The sequence below is a fragment of the Halichoeres trimaculatus genome, unplaced genomic scaffold, assembly GCF_033239565.1.
Source record: "Halichoeres trimaculatus isolate MK-OKI-2021-1 unplaced genomic scaffold, fHalTri1.1 fHalTri1_scaffold_7, whole genome shotgun sequence".
Taxonomy (NCBI): domain Eukaryota; kingdom Metazoa; phylum Chordata; class Actinopteri; order Labriformes; family Labridae; genus Halichoeres; species Halichoeres trimaculatus.
This window is the reverse complement of record NW_027437185.1, coordinates 16157501-16177309: the sequence shown is the minus strand read 5'-3', so window position 1 is coordinate 16177309 and position 19809 is coordinate 16157501. Positions and strand designations below refer to the sequence as shown.

The 19809-nt window shown below is 40.6% G+C and overlaps 1 protein-coding gene across 2 annotated transcripts in view; it reads right to left on the bottom strand.

The window, feature by feature from the left end:
- pdlim7 (PDZ and LIM domain 7) overlaps positions 1-19809 on the bottom strand; it is a 39194-nt gene that overhangs the window by 8723 nt on the left and 10662 nt on the right. Inside the window, exons 3-9 of one of the 2 annotated variants that reach the window (XM_074674600.1) lie at positions 19458-19609; positions 12208-12235; positions 9045-9061; positions 8426-8467; positions 7662-7813; positions 7239-7275; positions 4490-5210 (exon numbers count right to left, since the gene is read on the bottom strand). In XM_074674600.1, coding sequence (XP_074530701.1) covers positions 5114-5210; positions 7239-7275; positions 7662-7813; positions 8426-8467; positions 9045-9061; positions 12208-12235; positions 19458-19609 — 525 coding nt within the window. In that variant the 3' untranslated portion in view covers positions 4490-5113. Of the gene's footprint in view, positions 1-4489; positions 5211-7238; positions 7276-7661; positions 7814-8425; positions 8468-9044; positions 9062-11101; positions 11296-12207; positions 12236-19457; positions 19610-19809 lie in introns of those variants that run through there. The other variant, XM_074674599.1, reaches the window with a different exon arrangement.

The following is a 19809-nucleotide window of genomic DNA, read 5'->3' as shown; positions in this document are numbered from 1 at the left end:
GGTCAAAACCCCCACTTTGGGAACCACAGCTGAAGCGGTCTTGTGGAATCACATAATGCGTGTGATCCAAGGATTGACGTGTTGAAATCGCTCAGAAATGTCCTTGTGTGTGTGGTCTCTAAAAGTGTGGATTTAGACCATTTGTCATGATTACACAGGCCTTCACAAAATCACTCACTGAGCGTAACAGACACTTTGCTCTCCTTTCACAGCACTGTGACATTTTTAGCTCTGCTTTAAAGCGATACTAGAGCCACTCTTCCAACGAGAACACGCCGGATTGATTGATTGATTGACGTCACTCACAAACAAAGTTAGAGAAACTTAGACACATTGTGCTGTCAGATTTGAATGCAGACGAGTTTCGCTTCAAGCCTGCATGTGCAGACGTGTTGAAATAAAAAGCTGTTTCTACATTTCAAAGTTCTGTTACCCGCAGCAAGCGTCACTATATTCAGAAAATCTTCAAACTATGACTGAGACAGAAAAACAACTTCTGAGCCAAGACAGTGAGCTCTGGAGACGTCTCATCTTGGGAAAAAATATAACAGCGCCTTAGGCATCTATCATGTTTACATCATCAACTGTGCCATCTACAATACGCTAATGAAAGATGATGAAATCATGTCTCATTTGCAAAAAAGAAGAAGAGAATGTGAAATGAAACACCCAGCGACAGCCTTGTTCTGTAGCATCGCCTGTATCAGGTTTAGTCTGCCTTTTAATTATCCTCCTTAAGAAGCCAAACAACTAAACAAAAGAAGTTACAGAGGCAGGAGAAGTCACCGGCTTACAGCTTGGAGCCATCTCACAAGAAGAAGGATAAAAACAGTCTGCTAGTTTTCAAGCAGCATACTCTGAATAATAAGGAACATTAAATCCCCCTGCAATAGCAAGAAGATGGCTTAGAGGGATGGTGACAGGGAGGAAGTCAAATCTTCCAAAATTAAGGAATGTAGACCCCCCCTGCCTCCAAACACACAAACACACACATATACACACAGCAGGAGATTTTTCAAAAGACGGATGAGGAAAAACTGAAGAGAAGAGGCAGCGTGAGAGGGAGCCGTGGTGTTCAGGGTCAGAAAAAGGACAGAAACAAGAACAGTTTCCGCCTGTTTGACAAACAGACCCTGGGTCAGCCCCCCCTAGCCCTGAGACCTCACCTCACAACTGGTGAAAAAGCATCCTGGTCGACACAGCAGCCCCAGCTACACTCCTGCTACTCTGCCCTACATGACATCCACGCCTGGACATCTCACACACCTTGGAGAGGTTTGTTTGGCGTCACTCAGCTGGAGGCTGCAGGTGCAAATTGGAGAATGTCCTTATTCCCACCTGGGGCAGCTGGGATCATGTATTCTTGACATTTTCATCCCTTTAAACATCCTTCCCCTGCTCTGCTTAGAGAGAGGGTTGGTAAAATGCAGGTGCACATTTTCAGCATCACATAACAGGAAAGACAGCATCGAGTTTGGACATGGAGCAGAGCAGCACCCTGTGGTATGTTTCCTTGACATTTCCTGCTCAACCTTTACACCTTTGCTTTCAGATTCTTCTGTGTGTGTATGTGTGTGTGTGTTTTCATTTCCAGGCTTCCTCTCCCTTGGGGAGCGTCTACCAAAAGAAACAAGGGAAGTTGGAGGGTTTTCTGGCAGCTCAACATCCGGCAGGGAAAGGAGCAGATTGTGATTTCAGATGGAGCAAGACGCCCCTGACGTGTGTCACCCTCCTCGGCGAGGGGGTGAAAGTGATGCAGCATGTGCATGTGACAACTGACAAAATGTCAAACAATGGGGGCACAGGTTGGAGGGAGACAGGTGTTTTCAACAAGTTTGCTCCTTGTAAAGAGGTTTTTTAATCATGTGGAAATCACTGTTTGTATCTTACTGTGGTGTTATTTTTATTTGCTGAGGTTTCCCACATGGTTCTGATGAGTGACTCATTCTAGCTTCAACACATGTGCTATATTAGTCTGGATACCTGCAGTCTACATAACCTCTATCAATAATGTATTTTAGTGTCCTGAAACATGAACTTGTCCAGCTATTGTGTATGTGTCTTTAATGTTAATCTGTTTTTTTCAAATGACACAATTAAGTCAGGTGTTTGAAATGTTTCCTGCAGCAGCAGTGAATTATTTACGTGAGACGTAGTTCTGACCGCATTGCTCCTTAAATTTTTTCACGCAGACATTCGTGGAGAGACAAGGTGACATCAAACACTCTATCTAGCAGGAGCCTGCAGGTGGATGTTGGGGTAGATGGGCTGAAGGTATGAGTGGAATCGAGAAACAGGGCAGCAGAGATAATGACGGAGCAGAGAGGCTGGAAATGAAGCAGTTTTAACAGACTGCCACATTGAGACCAAGGGATTTGTCATGTGATTGTAAGAATAGTGCAAGTCCAGTGTGTAAACTGTGCAGATTAAAGCTCCAGTAAGAATTTCATAATTGAGACTCCTGCAACAGGGTAGGTGTCAGACAAGGTATACACTATATATATATATATATATATATATATATATATATATATATATATATATATATATATATATATATATATATATATATATATATTATATATGATTTTATAATTTCTAATCAGCCAATCACATGGCAGCAACCCAATGCATATAGACATGTAGACATTGTCAAGGCGATATGCTGTACAGCTGTAGTTGCTGTAGTGATTAAAGTGACTTTGAACGTGGCATGGTTGTTTGTGCCAGAGGGGCTGGTCTGAGTGTTTCAGAAACTGCTGATCTACTGGGATTTTCACACACAACCATCTCTAAGGTTTACAGAGAATGGTCCCAAAAAGAGAAAATATCCAGTGAGCGGCAGTTCTGTGGGTGAAAATGCCTTGTTTATGCCAGAGGTCAGAGGAGAATGGATAGACTGGTTGGAGCTGATAGAAAGGCAACAGTAACTCAAATAACCACTGGTTACAACCAAGGTCTGCAGAAGAGCATCTCTGAACGCACAACACGTCCAACCTTGAGTCAGATGGGCTACAGCAGCAGAAGACCACACCGGGTGACCCTCCTGTCAGCTAAGAACAGGAAACTGAGGCTACAATTCACACAGCAACACCAAAACTGGACAACAGAAGATTGGAAAAACATTGCCTGGTCTGATGAGTCTGGATTTCTGCTCCACATTCAGATGGTAGGGTCAGAATTTGGTGTCAACAACATGAAAGCATGGATCCATCCTGCCTCGTATCAACGGTTCAGGCTGCTGGTGGTGGTGTAATGGTGTGGGGGATATTTTCTTGGCTCACTTTGGGCCCTTGGTACCAACTGAGAATGGTTTGAAGTCCACAGTCTACCTGAGTATTGTTGCTGACCATGTCCATCCCTTTATGAGCACAGTGTACCCATCCTCTGATGGCTACTTCCAGCAGGATAATGCTCCATGTCACAAAGCTGGAATCATCTCAGACTGGTTTCTTCAACATGACAATGAGTTCACTGTACTCAAATGGCCTCCACAGTCACCAGATCTCAATCCAATAGAGCTCCTTTGGGATGTGGAGAAATGGGAGATTCTCATCATGGATGTGCAGCTGAAAAATCTGCAGCAACTGTGTGATGCTATCATGTCAATATGGACCAAACTCTCTGAGGGATGTTTCCAGTACCTTGTTGAATCTGTGCCACGAAGGATTGAGGCAGCTCTGAAGGCAAAAGGGGGTCCAACCTACTAGCAAGGTGTACCTAATGAAGTCGCCCGTGAGTGTGTGTATATATACATATCACATCAGACACATCAGATACTTTTATTTTAAATGTCAACAATCTGACATTACTCCTGATCAAAAGATCAAAGCACACTTTCACTTTGTATCTTTTTCACAGATAACGTTCAGGACAGCTGTCTGTCTTTTCACGTTAACTTATTGCTACACATTCAAACTAAGGTGATAAATCACCTTAAACGGCGATCCTGATCGTTCTGATTGATTGATAACTGTGATTCATTTAGAGAGCCTTCCTCTCCTTAAGAGTTCATTAAACTCCAGCAATCACTCATCTGCACTCTTAATATGATAATCTTGCTCATTTTATTAGCTTTTAAATACTCTTGGATCTTTTTATTTCAGCTCAGGTCAGCGGTCTAAAGGCTGCAGTTCCTTAAAGAGTACCTCTGCACTTTACGACTGTGTTTTACTTCATTTGCGCCCATTTGTTGTTTTTATGCCTGACTGCACAACAATTTTCCCTCCGAGGCAATAAAAGGAGAGTTGAACCCTGATCTCTGAGAAGGCTCCACATTAATTCAGAACTGTGTTAACGCAAAGCAAACGCCTGCCTCTACATAATTATTTTTTCTCAGTATGCCAGGTAAGTAGAGATTGTTGTAAGTCACCTGAAGAAGAAGAAAGAGTAGTAGAAGAGTCTGATATCAAAAGATGTACACTTTAAAGCCCCAGTACTGAACACACACAAAGAAAGGCAACAGAAGAAAGGACAGAGGAGCAGGAGCTGCTTTTTTTCAGATGTTTTATATTTTTTGATGACAGCAGAAAAAAACAAAAGTACAGATTTATCTTCCTTTTCTTACTTAATGGTTGGAGAAGCCTACAAGATGAGGGGATCAGAAATGAAAAGTCTACAAGGATAAAGGACTCGATAAATGAAACGAGGCAGTGAGAGAAAGAGACAGAGAGACAGAGATCAAAGGAGAGTCTGAACTTCACAATCAAAGAACGAACAGAAAGGCACTTCCCACTGCTGAGACCCCCCTTCCACCTTCCCACTAGTTTACTCTGAGTAACGCAGTGTGAAAGGGAAAACAGGGCCACAGACACAGTGGTCCACAGTGTTGTCAACAATCATCAAGACAGAAATTTGGAGGGAGATCTTACACTCAGGCTCAGTATGCAAGGTTCCACTTTGGGCTTTGTCATCTAGACTATGTTTCTTCCTTTTTTGGTTTGCTTTTCTTGTTTTTATTTAACCAAACTTCTTTTTTCACCTCGTCTGTATCCGAAGGTGAGTTTGTTAACTGCCATTGGACGGTCGGCTATCTTCATCGTCTTTGTCATGTAGTTGCTGCGGTGTGGCTATCGCTAGCAGGCTCTGCATCCCATGGCGCCTAAGATGTCGCTCAGGATTTGATATTGAGGGCACGAGCAGACCTGTCGTGATGCCAATCCCTCAGACGGGCATAGCGGGGGCTCTGAATCTCAGTCAGGAACTTTTCCCTGACGGCAAGCAACAGAGATATGACAGAGAGATAGACAGGGAGGAAACAGATTGTAGAGAGAGTGAAAAAGAAAGTAAAGTTAAGTTACACGAAAGGTGAAAAAGTAGCACAGAATTAAATGAGGGGTAACAGCAGAGACAGAATGAACAGATGCAGGACATATCAGAGGGAACATAGAGAAATATTGTATTTTGAGGGAAATGCTTTTTGTCAAAAACTGAAGAAGGTGTTTTTAATACATGCCTGATAAACATGTAGCTATAGCTAGCCTTGGGTTAGCTTAGCTGAGAACAAAGACTGAAAACAGAGATCTGTAAAATGTGACTCAATCTTTCTTGAGAACATGCTGCATCTTGTTTCTAAAGCCATATTAACCCTAAAGGGTGAAGGGATGAACAATTCCACAAATTTGGGATTTGATTTTGATCGTTTGTGAATCATTTAAGCCCTATATTCAACTTGTCAAAAGTGAAAGGACAACATGTCAAATTTTGAGCCTGCAAATTTCTATTGGTTTACCTCCTCAACACACTGTTTGTTTATTTTATATCTGACGCTAGCAACACATTTAAAACAAGTTTAGACTGGAACCAAAAACCCTGGAAGGTTAGATAATGCTTTAAAAAAACAGCAACACCTGAACTAACATCTTCAAACTAATCAGATTGAGTAACGACTTGGGACGGGTACCTCTCACATTCGAAACAATATGATACTGATGCTTGGTACCTGGCAATGGGTACCAATATTTAACGGTACCTATTTTTAGGGCTTTTTTGTGTTTATGTGGTACAAAATATCATTTTTTTCATGATAATTTTTTTTTTCAATTTAACTTATTTATTCTTCAATATATAACCTTGCAATACTGTGTTCATGTCCAGCATGGAAAACAGCCAACTCTTCCACTCCCTCATAGTCACAAGGATGCATTTAGGCATTCAGGTACCTAAACATGGAATCTTTTGATGTTACATGAGTCACTACAAGGTACTTTTGACAGAATTCGGTTGGTATCGATAAAAGTAACTAATTCGGTACCCATCCCAATAACAACAGGTAAGTAACATGACTAGGAATTAGAAACAAATTGTACTGAGGCTGTGATTCTTAGTGATAAGATTGGAAGTGGTTTTCTAATCTATCAGAAAATGCACAAGCAAATAGTTAAAGTTTCATTGTCTTCAGTACTTAATATCATGAAAGGATGCATATTTATTCACATGGATAATAACATGGAAATAAATAAATACATAAATAAAATTGAATCTGAGATAATCCCTGTACAAACTGGACAAGGCTGAAAAAAAACTGGTTGTTTATGACAAGAATGACCTTTACACACTATTGTCTGTGCATTTTTTTTTCATCGTATCCACAAATGCAGACTGAAACCTGCAAAGAGAAAGCCTTAAACTGATCCAGAAACACCAGCAGCGTCTAATGCCTGAGTCCATTTGAGACAGACTGAGGAAAAGCCCAGAACATGTCCTGTAGTTTGAGTTAGAGTCAGTTTTGTTCTTTTTCAGAGACGTGGTTTTCTCAGCTAGGAAGAGAGCGATCACAACCATTATTATATGCCCTTGCTTTAACTTTGTAAAATGTGTTGCTGGCATCAAATATAAGTATATTTGAGCCAAAATTTTTGTCCTAATTTTTATGGGACTGGAGTTCTGCTCCAGGGTGGTGTGAGTGGGGGTTACGTCACTGTCTCAGTGTGATGATAAGACTTAACAGTTAATGTGGACAGCTGACATATAATCAGGCACAGAAGGTGCAGAAGTATATTTGGTGAGCTCAGGACAGAGCCTGGCAAATGGATTAATATGTTTTTTTCATCTTCAAGCTAAGTTAAGTTAGCATGCAAATGATTAATAGACGGGAGGTAATTGTAGATTTTTTGTTCCACAGATGTAAAAGTTGATGTTAAAAACAAAACAAAAAAAGCCAAACTGAAGCTTCAGAACACAAATGCATTAACACCAACAAGGTGAACATTTTGAAATCAGTGACACTCCACTTTTACCTGGCCCTCTTCATCGTTTCATCGTCTGGGTCCTGCACTGAGAGATCCAGAGAGACACACATCAGCACGCCTTACTGATAAAAGTGACACATGCACAACCACTGTGGGTTTGTCACTGACAAACAATCCGTAAGTCACATGACACAACCCACAAACGCGATATACTTCATAAAAAATGTTTCTGCACAGTCTCTGCTGTAATAAACAACATGTAGAGCGGCAGACGGTTTGTCAGACTGGTTACAGTGATGATAAAATGGGTGTCAGTGAAGACAGCTGGTAGTCTCTATACCTCATGCTTTTCACCTCTCCTGTGTCACTCACTGAGATCAGATCAACTTTTTACTCCCAGCCCCCATCAACACTCGAGAAGCCCACCCCCAAACCACCCCTCTGTGTTGTCAGGCCCTGTCCTCGACTTACTGAAGTCGGTGCCTGTGAGCTGGGCTAGGATGCGGAAGGAGCGGGACTGGGTGGTGCCAGTGCGGGGCTGCCAGTCCTCAGTGTCTTGGATCAGCCTCTTCTTGCTGCGGTCGTTGGGGATAAAACAGGGCACCTCCACCCTGAGGCCGTGCCTGCACACACACCCAGCAGCAGCAGCACATGGCAGGCATGGTTAACACTAACCCATCCAGGCAACAACCACTCCACCACACATCAACCTGGCAAATCATGTCACCTTGAAACCAGAGGACGCACTAAGCAGCTCATGCAGTACTTTAAGCTGAGCATCACTCTGTCACAGCAATCCACCAGCTAATGGATACCCATCACTAAGAGCTCTCATGGGTACACTGAAAACACTCATGAATACAATCTCTAATGTAAGGTCCTGATATCAAATGAAAGACTGTCAGAATAAAACACCTCCTGACCTTGATCCTCAAAAGATTTCCCTACATCTCACTTTTTGTTTTGATAAATATAAAAGACGCAGCAAACGTGCTTTTCATTTTCAACACATTATTCCCACACACTCAACTGCAGCATGCATTCATCAACTACAATGAGAGTGTGAAGATGAGTGATCACAAATTAAAGTCATCTCTGACTTTATCTGATGCATCCTTTTTTCTGTTAGTTATTCAATCCACCTGAAAGCAAAAGCTCTCTTAATCTTTTATATCTAGCCTTGTCATGTGAACCTGCACAGCTTCACAGCACGCCTGCATGCAGCTGCCCCTTACTTGGCCTGGGGGTACACATCCTCATAGTAAGTTGGTTCACTCCTGTAGAGTGAAGACACGCAGTATGTTGTTAACAGAGGAAAAACAGAGGGCAGGAGAGAGGTCAAGAAGCAGCAAGATGTTAAAAGTATAAAAAGCCTCAAACATGATGATGTGTCGAGTTTTCTCCCTCTTTTACAAGCAAATTGTCCAGGTTAAAGAGTGATTCACCTTTAGCAGGAGAATCAATGGGAAAGGAGTTGCTCTGATTGAAGCAGAGCAGTGGTTGCTAACATTAGGTTAGAGAGCCCCACATGGGGTTTTTTAAGTTAGACTCCAGGTTTACGAGACATCAACAAAGGAGGATTTTGTCTTAGAATAAAAAAATTAGACATGATTTAAAAAATGTAAACTAAATTGCAAACTAATGTTTTCAATAACATTATAAATACTGTCAAATTGGTCACCGCCAGTAGAAACAAGCAATCTGTGAGAGGTTGCAAACACATAGCCTCAGTATTTAAAGTTAATAAGACAAATATTTTTAAAACCACTCCAAATTATTCTAAACTGAAAACAATTTAAGGCAAACAAGCAAACATTTTGTACTGAACTGAGAATGGAAAAGAAATATACTAACTTTTCGATGTTTTCCACCTGTGGTGTGAAGGAAAAAAAGAGGAAAATAAAAAATGTGTCGAGATGTCAGAGCTCAGTTTTGAGTTTCACAAACAGAAAACCACAAATTTTCAACGTGATGACAAACTTCATACAAAACAGTGGAGCAAAATACTGCAGGATGCACAGAGCATGCGAGAGGTGACACGAGACATGCCATCATTGTCAACAGGCTCTGTGAGAGAAAGACAGCATTGTTCGTCTGTCAGATCCTCTATTGTCAGCCTGACCCAAAATGACTCAGTCGATTTGGCACGAACCTTTAGCCCAGCGTTCCCTCACCCATGTGCACAAATGCTTGACAGAGTTATGTAAATGTCTGTAGAATCTGCCAAAGACAAACTGAACAAAAAATCCTCTGCCTTGTTTATATGCCCTCAGAGTTAGTCTAATTTTTCAAGTGCTCTGATACTCTGTCAGCAACGATAAATGCCACCGCAGTGACGCATCGTGATGTCAGGGTAAGCTCTGCACAAACAACATCGCACTAAACTCGTCTCAATAAGACAGGCCAGGACGCATTAGACATAAGCTGTTTGCATCGAAGTGCTCACTGTCTGCAGGAATCCAACAATATCTTCATCAAAAACTGTGCTGACAGCTCTAATCAGGCTCTATTCTTCTCAAAGAGGGCCGGAGGAATGTGTTTGGCCATCTGCACAGAAACTTGTGAGCCCTCTTTTCAGTATCCAGTGGGTCTGCTTCAATAATCCAGCAAGCTGTGTGAGAACTCAGCACGATTTATGAGTGGGGCTAAATACAGCAACAGACCACATCTCATCAACGGCTGCAGTCAGGCCACTACCATGACCTAAATTACAGGATCAACTCTGGTTTATCCCCGAGGACCAATCCAAACCAGGGCGCTACTTTCCGGATCATTTAAATGTGTTCTGACCCAATCCTGGAATTCTCATAAAATCTAAAAAATCCGAGCAGGGAAATAAAAACTGCAGAGGAGTTTCATTTAGTTTATGTAATTAAAGCAGCAAGAGTTTGTCCAAGAGAGCCTTGAGTTTATTTTATCACAAAGCTGAGATGACACAAGCGCTGAAACTGCACCGAAACAATCAGCATAGGAAAAACTAAGTGCTGCCCTGATACCTACAATAAATAATCAGAAGACAAGTAATTCACGGCTAAAATGTACAGCTTAGAGAAGGCAAAATGCCTTTAAATGTATCCCTGCCATGATTTAATCCTGCACTGGTTGCAGATGCACAATGATCACAACTATGGGTCATTAGTTTTCGAAGTGACAAATACAACCCCATGTGGTCATAAAACGCTGTGTCTTTCTGCAGTAATCCACCTCCCACACAAAAAAGAGATGATAGGAACGAAAGGAGAAAAAAGTATACTTCAAAAATAAATCTGAACTTTTACAGCCACCAAGAGGGCCCAAAAACACAACCAGAGACTAAATTGATCTGATTTTACCAGACCCTAAACCCTTGGCTGGGTATTGGCCCATCCATCACTAATCTCTGTAAAACACTTTTCTTGCGGTCAAATAAATCCAGGTGTAGAGGTATTCAAGAGGGTGAGGCAGAGCCAGCTTAACACTCCCTGCTATCCTCACATAGTGTTCGCTTTCATCAGTAACATGAAGCCTGACGAGAGCTGGACCAAATGCAGAAAACTTCCTGATTTTCTGCTCAATTACTCCCTGTTTATCGTGGCACAATCTGTAAAGACAGCTTATCACTGCAGGTTCATACAAAAGTCATCGTGTGCTTGCAATCAGCATCTTTTTGCAGTCGTATTATCGGCGTACAGTAATCAAGCTATTCTAAGAAATGAGTCAGCGTATGTTTTTATCTTTTTCTGGAATATGATTTGGAAATCTGTGGCACATTGTTGGCATTAAACATGAGGACATTGTTAGCAAAGTGCTGCTTGGAAAAAGTTCTCATTTTCCCTTTGGCATGAACCCAGAATAATCATGTCAGATGTATCGTTAAAACCACATCAGTCTCATTGTGGTTCCAGGGGATACAGTGCTGTTTATCCACCTACCCATTCTGTGGCTGCTGCACACTGGCCGGACCCTGTGAGCGCGGAGCGTTTAGTTTGGGCGAGTAGGCCACAGGTTTAATAACGGGTCCTGAGTTGGCACTACCACCACCTGCTGTAAACGGCCTCGCCATCTTGTTAATGGTTGTGCTGGGGGCAAAGGAGTACTTTGGAACAGAAGCTGCAGCGAGTGAGTCCTGTGAGGGTGTGGCAGAAGGACACAATGCAGCTCAGTGCACAACATGCAGTTAGACATTTTTTCACACACAGTAAAGGTTCATCCTGCTCTTATACAATCCCAAGCTTTATGTAAAGAAAGCTTTAGTGCAGCCCAATATTTTCTCATGGAAACTGATTACACCGAGGCTGCAGGAGCCGCTCTGTCAAAGCCTGCAGGCTTTTCTCTGCTCACGGAAGAACTGCTTAAGATGTGTGAACACAGCCATTTTATTTGTGTTGGCAGTCTGCCGCTGTCTGGCCAAAGTAATCTGCTTCTGCTGCTAAAATGAAAATGCTCAAAGTGAGAAATTGTCATATTTGACAGACATGTCTCACTAATGAGATTTCTCACACAGCATAATGCATGGACTGCAAAAGAAGTCAAACTTAAGTGGAACATTGACTTTTGTAAAAGTATTGTGTTCCTGCTTCTTTGGTAAAAATAGACTGCAGCACAAAGCAGTTCACGACTCTATTGTAGAATCAAAGCTAATCAGTTTATACTCACTCTCAAGACGTTCAACAATCCAAATAAATATATGTGCTACTTTAAAGTCAGGGATTGTGCAAGGTGTTGTAAAATAAACCAGGAGAATGTCTAAGAGCAGTAATCACAGCACAACTCTCCATCCAGCACACAGCTCATTTAGTGACTCACTGATGCACAGCTAATGCACAGTGCACAGACTCAGGGTCTGACAGGTGTACCAGGTGAATCAGATGAATTGAAACACAAAGTGACTCAACACACTGTTGAGGCAAACTGTGAGCTACCATTAGAGGACGTTTCGAATTCAATCAGCTTCACCGCGTTCAGGAGGAGACCATGCCAAAGCATTCCTGTGTTCATACAGAGGTGAGCTCAAGAACTCAGACAAATCGAATCTTACCTTCTGGTCTCCCGCAGCTTTGAAAGCTCTGTGGAAAGAAGAGAGAAACAGACTGTTACTAAAATGAAACTGTGATCATACATTTAGGTTAAAATATCCTGTAATATTTAAATTAGTCTGCATGTTTCGTAGGACAGCTGGATGTCCTTCCACAAAACAATCACTTATTGATTATAGGTAATTATACTTATATAATTATATAGTTAGCAGAAAAAAATAAATGAAAAAAAGGGTTTCTAATGCCTTGTTTCATCCAATACTGTGATGCTACTACAAAATCCATCTATGATATGTCTGATGAAGGTCACACCGACCGAAATGTTACATAAACTAGAAAAGCACTGAGAAGACTCCTGCCAAGCATATTGTGATTGTGACGCAACACTTTAGTCCTACTTTAATGTTATACTCCCTTTCAGCAGACTGTCTGCTACAAATTGGTGTTAGTTGCAGGTTTGTATTTATTTGTTACCTGACAGTGTTGAAAATCATGATGACCCAGTACATATTTCTTATTCTGGATCTTAGTATCCAGAATATTGGCAGGATCTGGATTGTACTTTTAAATCTGTCGGAAATTATGGTGACCTTGTCTTATATCGTTTTACAAAGCAATCCAACCATTTATTGAGGAGTTATATACACATATGGTGAAAACGGCCCTATCTCACAATGATAAAGAATTCTTTAAAAAAGTCCTGGATCCAGACGGTGATCCAGATCATGACCAAAATTTAATTACTTCTTCCTTATCTCATTTTGAACATTTCCTGAAAATTTCATCAAGATCCGTGAGTTAGTTTTTGAGTTATGTTGTTCACAGACCAACGAACAGACAAACTCTACCAAAAACATAACCTCCTTGGCGGAGGTATTTTAAGTGACAAATTGATGTTGTTACATTGATACTAGTTTAAAAAGGTGAAATCCCATCACCATTACACACAAGACAAACAACTAATTACACTAAATCACACAAAGTGCTGTGAATGTGACTTAAGAGTAATGCAGATTTCTACAGGAGTTTACTGGCGGTGGATTGAAATTAGGATATTTGTGCTTACTCCTTGAATGGGGGGTTTCAGAACTCTGCTTGAGACGGTTTGTTAAAGGGCTAAGTGATTAGAAAGGCTTTGAACATGTTCAGTTATGCATAATTAACCAGCTTATAGACACCAGCTCAGCAGAGAGGGCACCCAAAAGCTCCATTATAATTATCCAACGCATCATAAATAAAGCTGCATGGGCTACTGTTGGAGTCAGGGTGTTAACAGCTGACAGTTTTGTCATGACTTTCAGACTCAAACAATGTGAGCTTGACTTGTTTTACCGTACAGCTTGGTTTTCTAACGCCCCGTCTGTGCTGCCACACCCATCTCTGGACAATAAAGCTAATCAGCACAGACGATGTCAGCGATATGAATAATAGGAGGAAAATTAACAGGGCATACAAACACTCAGATTTTCCCTGCAGTTGTAAATCCCCCAACATGAAGTTTAAGACTGCCCGCAGATTCACCCACACCGCTGAGTCGCACCGAGTTGTACACGTCTTAACTGTAATCCCAGGATTCACATTACTGCAGTGCCTCTGCTGACACATTTGATTATATATTTATTTATACATTAATTTTGAAGGAACCCAGCTTTGAATTGCTGATGGCTTTTAAAATAGCTTAACACAAACCACTCTCCACCATACCCTGAGCAGTGTTTGACTGCCTCACAAAGCTACAGAGGGTTAAATGAGAATGAACCAGGCCAGCAGTTTTGCCCATTGTTTCTCTCTATAAGCACTCAAAGCACAGGACAGCGCTTCCTGTGACAATGAGAAATGAGTAACTGTTCATGTCCTGGCCTGCTCAGCTGCTGATAGAGTCATGTTATAGGCAGGATGAACACAGGGCTGTATGGATACAGAGAGGGGAGCCAGGGGAAGGCATACTGGAGCGCCTGAGCGTGTCACACTCCCGAGAAGACAAATCAATGTGACATTTATCGCGCCGCCGCTTGCCTTAACCTACAATCTGATGAGTCACACTTCAAATGTGAGATACGATATAAGGAATGTGTTAGACAGCTGCTGTGCACTGTGTTTATTCTGTCAAAGTAGGCTTTCGTGACCAAATGTGGAGAGGCTTCAGTCTGTGTTCTGTGGAATAAGTTGAAACTGAATATGTTCGCTCTGAGATCATTTCCTGCCTCATTTCATGGGTCACTTATTTTAGCTGATGCATGCTTGGCGTTAAAGCTGATGTTAGATAAAGCCTGAAATTTCACTGCTAAAAAAACAACTCCCATGATACTGTAATCAACTTTGCTCACATAACCCAACTCAAGTCTATCGTCCACAGTCAGCACTTAAATGTGGACCTTGTGTGTCCCTGTAGAGGCAACATGATCTACTTTCTGTAAAGCCACAAATCTATTGGCCATATTTTTTTGATTCCTCTCGCTATAAAAAGGCTCTAGATAAAGCTAAATCTTCTCATAAAAAAGGAGGTGATCATTGGTGTTGAACAAAATGAGGCACTAAACCAAACAATAGACCGTATCTCATCATCGCACAGCTGTCCTCCTTCCTTGATATAAAGGAAGCGGGATGGGAGCCAAGATAGGAATAAATAAAACTGACAGTGGTGCTTCTCTAAGAAGAGTCTCAGGAAAACAATATTTGCCGGTCTTACGGTATAATAACAATGGGAAACGGAGAGGAGACCAGGGATTCAAAGGAGGGGAAGAAAGTGAAATATTTACAAAAGCTGGACTCCACATGGACATGAAACATTGAACAGAGAAAGCAAAGAAAGAACAAAAAGTATGTTAAGTAAACATGCTCAATTTTTACAAGTTCTTTTTTAGACATTACACAATTCCCTGTGAGACAAAGGTTGAAGAAAAAACACTCTTTTCTTCAACAAACTTATGACTTTTCGTCTTGGGTTCTGAAATACACAATACCTTATTTTGAAACAAGATGGTCTAAACAACAAAGAAAGCCTCTCAATGTTAAATAAGTTAAGACGCAGATCCAAAGGGAAATGACTACAGCGAACTTTTAGACAGAGAGGTGGAGGAGTGCGAGGGAGAGAAAGTCTCATCTCTCCCTCAGCAGAGAGCACGATCCTTTAAGCTCTCGCCACAAAACCAACAAGAGTCTCACTCGTCTCTTTCCTCTTCTCTTTTTTTCATCACTTTGAATCTCAGCTCATGAGTCTACAACTTTACCCCCAATTTCTGTTTTTAACACTTAGTGGAAAGAAAAAGAAGTATTGTGCGACGCAGTTTACATCAGCAATTAGTCATCCACCACTTCTCTTTTTTCTACGAAGAGAGGAAAATTTTTGTAAGTTCTCAAACAGGTTTAATTTTGACTTCTAGCTGTGGATATGGTAGAGTGCTAAGATAAGGGATGGTTATCAACAACTGGTTCCTCTTAAGAATCAATTAGAAATGGTTTGATCCATCAACATCATTACCCTTTTTTTGCCCGACCTGACATCAAATGTGCTTATGAGTCAGCAGCAGACTTTTCATTCAATGACAGGGAGACCAAAGCGATTGACAGCTTGGCTTTACCAAAAAAGGACACAAAGAAAAAAAAGTGTGCGTGCAATGCTATAAAGTCATGCAAGGGAGGCAAAACCACCAACATGTTAAAACCTTTGTGCATGTACAGCGTTAAATACCAAGAGTGTCATGTCATATTTATTTACTTTTAAACTGAGTACAATGTTGACACAGAAAACCTGTGTCAGAACGACTATTTTCACAGAGAAAACTGAGAAATTCTCAGTATTTTTTACAAAGAGTTGATGTGATATGTTTCTGTGATGAAAGTTAAAATTCTATTCTGAAGCTGAAGTAATACTGATGTATGCTAACTGCTAGCATATCAATGCAGTTTCCCATATATGTTAGCATTAGCTTGCACTATTTTGTTATTTTGGTAAATAAGGTGATTTATACCATTTCTAATGTACTTAATATGAATCTCCTGAGAGAGAGTAATGTACATTTCTTTATGAAATCAGTTCTTCAGTAAAACTTTAAGCTGAAAATCCTGAATCAGCGTTTTCTTGGGAAACGTTATCTAACTGCTAAGCTAAGATAGCTGCAGCAGACTAGTCGACGTAAGGCCCGGCAGCTCCGGCTAATATATAGAGAATTGATGAGGAAACTGTTAAGCACAAAGGCTAACGGTATCGATGGATTGAAACATTTCTTATCGATTCTTAACAGGAACCGGTTTTAAGGGAATCATTAAAGAATCAGCTCAGTGGGCTGATTTGATTGGCAATGGTATTAATAAAATCTTATTAGTACCCATCTCTAACTAAAATATAAATCAACATGGCACAGAAGTTTGCTGAAGAAGTAAGACTAGACTCAGTCTTTATAGATTGTTTTGCCTCTTATCCTTAAAATTATAAAATCCAACAGTCTCTGGCCTTTCCCTCTCTTTTAATTATGTTTGAACCTTCAACCCTTTTTCTTTGATAGACTTGAGGAACTAGCTTTGTCTTTGCTCTATTTTTTGTATAACAGAACATGAAGAAAATGTTGGTACGCTGAACTCAACATTAACACTGATTCTGCAGGGACTGCAGGTGGAAATTAGCATTTGCTAAATCTGGTACAAAGCATCTTTTCTATTGAAAGATTAATGTATTTGTACATGGTCCCTGTCAAATAAATCAATTTTAAAAAATAAAAATAAATAGAAATGAAATAAGGTGAACAGGTCAGTTGTCTTCTCACTGTCAGAGTTAGTGCTTTCTCTATTAATCGATCCTTAAACAGAGTCTGATTCTGAACCATGTTTACGTGTAACCTTCAGTCTGTAGATCTTTCTGTCAAAGCCTTCAGATGATGTGGTTTTAACCTCTTATCGCTTTTCTTCTTTGTTTTTGTCTCTTTCAATGTTTCCCCTTCTGCCGACCTCTTTTCAAACTGATGTAATCACTGTTTGTCCGCTTGTGTCTGTATCAATAGACTAACAGTATGTTGTTGAGGAATAACAGACCATTGCTCTAGGGTACTGACAAATCAGAATTGAGTATCAAATTCAGCCATGTGATTACATTTTATAATAAACATTCAATCGATGAAACTATTAGTTCATGTTGTGGTGGATTTCTTCTGGAAACTCAAACATAACAAGCAGCTGATCAGACTCACAACAAAAGAGGAAAACAAAGAAAGTCTCTCAGCATGATACAGCTGAGCCTTTGGCAGGCAGAAACAAACTAAACTAAACATGAAAACATTTGTGATCACTCACAGCCTCATTACCTGCACCCCTTACAAAACCACAATGAGTCCCATGACAGCAGTGAGGCTTATTTTTGTTACTTAACAAGTTGGTAGACTCTAACTTTCAGAGGCTTTTAAATCCTCCAGTGGTTACATGATTTCACATTTTTTGGGGGAGGGAAATCCTTTTCTCATAATTAAGCCTCTGATTAAACATTTTGGCTTGTTCTCCACAGAGATGCTTTATCTGTCAGGAATTTCTGGCAGGAGTTATGAGAGCAGGTATGAGTGCTGCCTGAATGAAGGTTATCCAGTGCTAATTAAAATAACTCAAGCAAAATTAAAAGCATTGATTTTCCTGGCTCACACTTCAAAACAAAGTGCTTTAATTAAAGGGAGTTTCTCTAATTTCATTACAAAGCAGAGGAGTAATGTAAGGTTCCCATAGCTCCTCTGAAATCTGTTTATTTCAACTCAACAAAGGCCAGTGTATCAACCTGACAGCACTTGGCATGCAAAGCTGCAGCTAAGTGCGGACCACTCACCCCTTGATCTGGTACTTTTGGACTGATAAAGATTGAGTTTTACTCTAATGCTAACAAGACTAAATCATGTTCTCTCTCTTTAAAGCACAATCCTCCTGTTATTTCAATAAATCACTGTGTGGAGAAGGTTTTTGAACTGCATTTGCATTGAAGTCAACTTTAAAATAACTTTATTGATTGGTGATAATTGAAGAACACTGACATCCTTGGTAATTTGCTCTGTGCAAAATTTAAGTGCTTAAGTTTTAAGTGGGTCCAAGTAATGACCACAGCCTTACAGCTATTTAAATCCATCATGCTGCTTTCAAACCACTGCTGATAAAAAAGCAATCAGACTTTGAAGTTTTGCTCTGAGTTTATTTGTGCACCTGTCGTGTGAGTGTGGTTGAAATTGCACAGTGAATTCAATATTTTGGCAGTTTGTTTTAACTAGGACATGCCTGCCTGCAAGACTTTGGCAAACATCTGAAGGTAAAAAGATGGAGATAAACAGACAAGCCTAAAAATAGAGCACCTGGATATACGGTGCACCATCTTGAGAGGGAATTTGCAGAAGAGACTAATTAAACTGCAGTTTGCCAAAACTCAACATCTACGTGGATTACACAGGGCAAATTATAGAAACACCGGACAGACTGGACGCCAGGAGTTTCATTTTTCCATAAATCATAAAGTGCTGCAGAAATGACCATATGGCAGCGCTATCTTTTATAAACTCTGGTTCGTTCATTTTGGCTCATGTGTTCATGTTTCACCAGAAGCCAATGAAGTCTGCTGAGTGTGTTTTTAAAAACTCTGCCAATTAATGTAAGAGAAGCAGAGACAAACAGGCTGGAGGGGAACGTTGCAAGAAAAGATATTTTCTTAGTAAGTTAGTTAAAATCAAAATAGAAAATAGAAAGTTAAAGGATGATCATAATTAGGATTGTGTGATATCATAATTGTTGTTTGAATGATATGATGGTAATGATCATGCCTCAAATCAACAATCAATCAAAACCTGACTTAAAAGTCCATTGTCCCCACAAATAGATGATACTAAGCAGTCCAGGTTTACCAGCACAAATATGACCAGTTGTGCAAGTTTTTGTTTCTTTATTTTTTTCCATCTATAGAAAATGACTCTGTAAACAATGATGAATCACTATCCGCCCCTCGTGCCTGGAAAACAGTTTGGGATTGCCTTTGCGGATAATGACATCATTAGTTGTCATTATCCGCAAAGGCGCCCAAAATATCACGACCTTTTTGGTCAATATTGCACACCCTTGGTCAGGACTCAAAGATGTTTGCTACCATCTGTCAGATTTCTACAAATTCTAAAGGACTTTAAGGTGCCAAATATCTTCAGACTCAAAAATACTTTTGTTGAATTGTCTGAACAGGAGAAAAATGAGGGTGAGTGATCACGTACTGTTTGATTTTTTAATGCACGGCCTGGTGACTTACTTGCTGAGGGTGAGAGTGAGGGAGTCTGATGCTGCTCTGATCTTGTTCTGTGCCTCCACATGGGTCATCTCCTCCGCATTAGTGTAGTCAATGGATACCACCCAGTCTCCGACCCCGACACCGGCCTGGGCTGCTTTACCGCCTGGGGTCAGCTGGTGAAAAGAAAACAGAGAGAGGTTTAAGAGGTGGATCTTAGCATGTTCAGGTAGCTTCTTTAAGGAGTTACAACATTATTGAATATGACTACATCATATCCGATTCTTCAAAAGAGCATAAAAATATCCACAAACCACAGTTTTGTTACCTCCGCCAAAAGAGGTATTGTTTTTGGTAGAGTTTGTTTGTCTGTCTG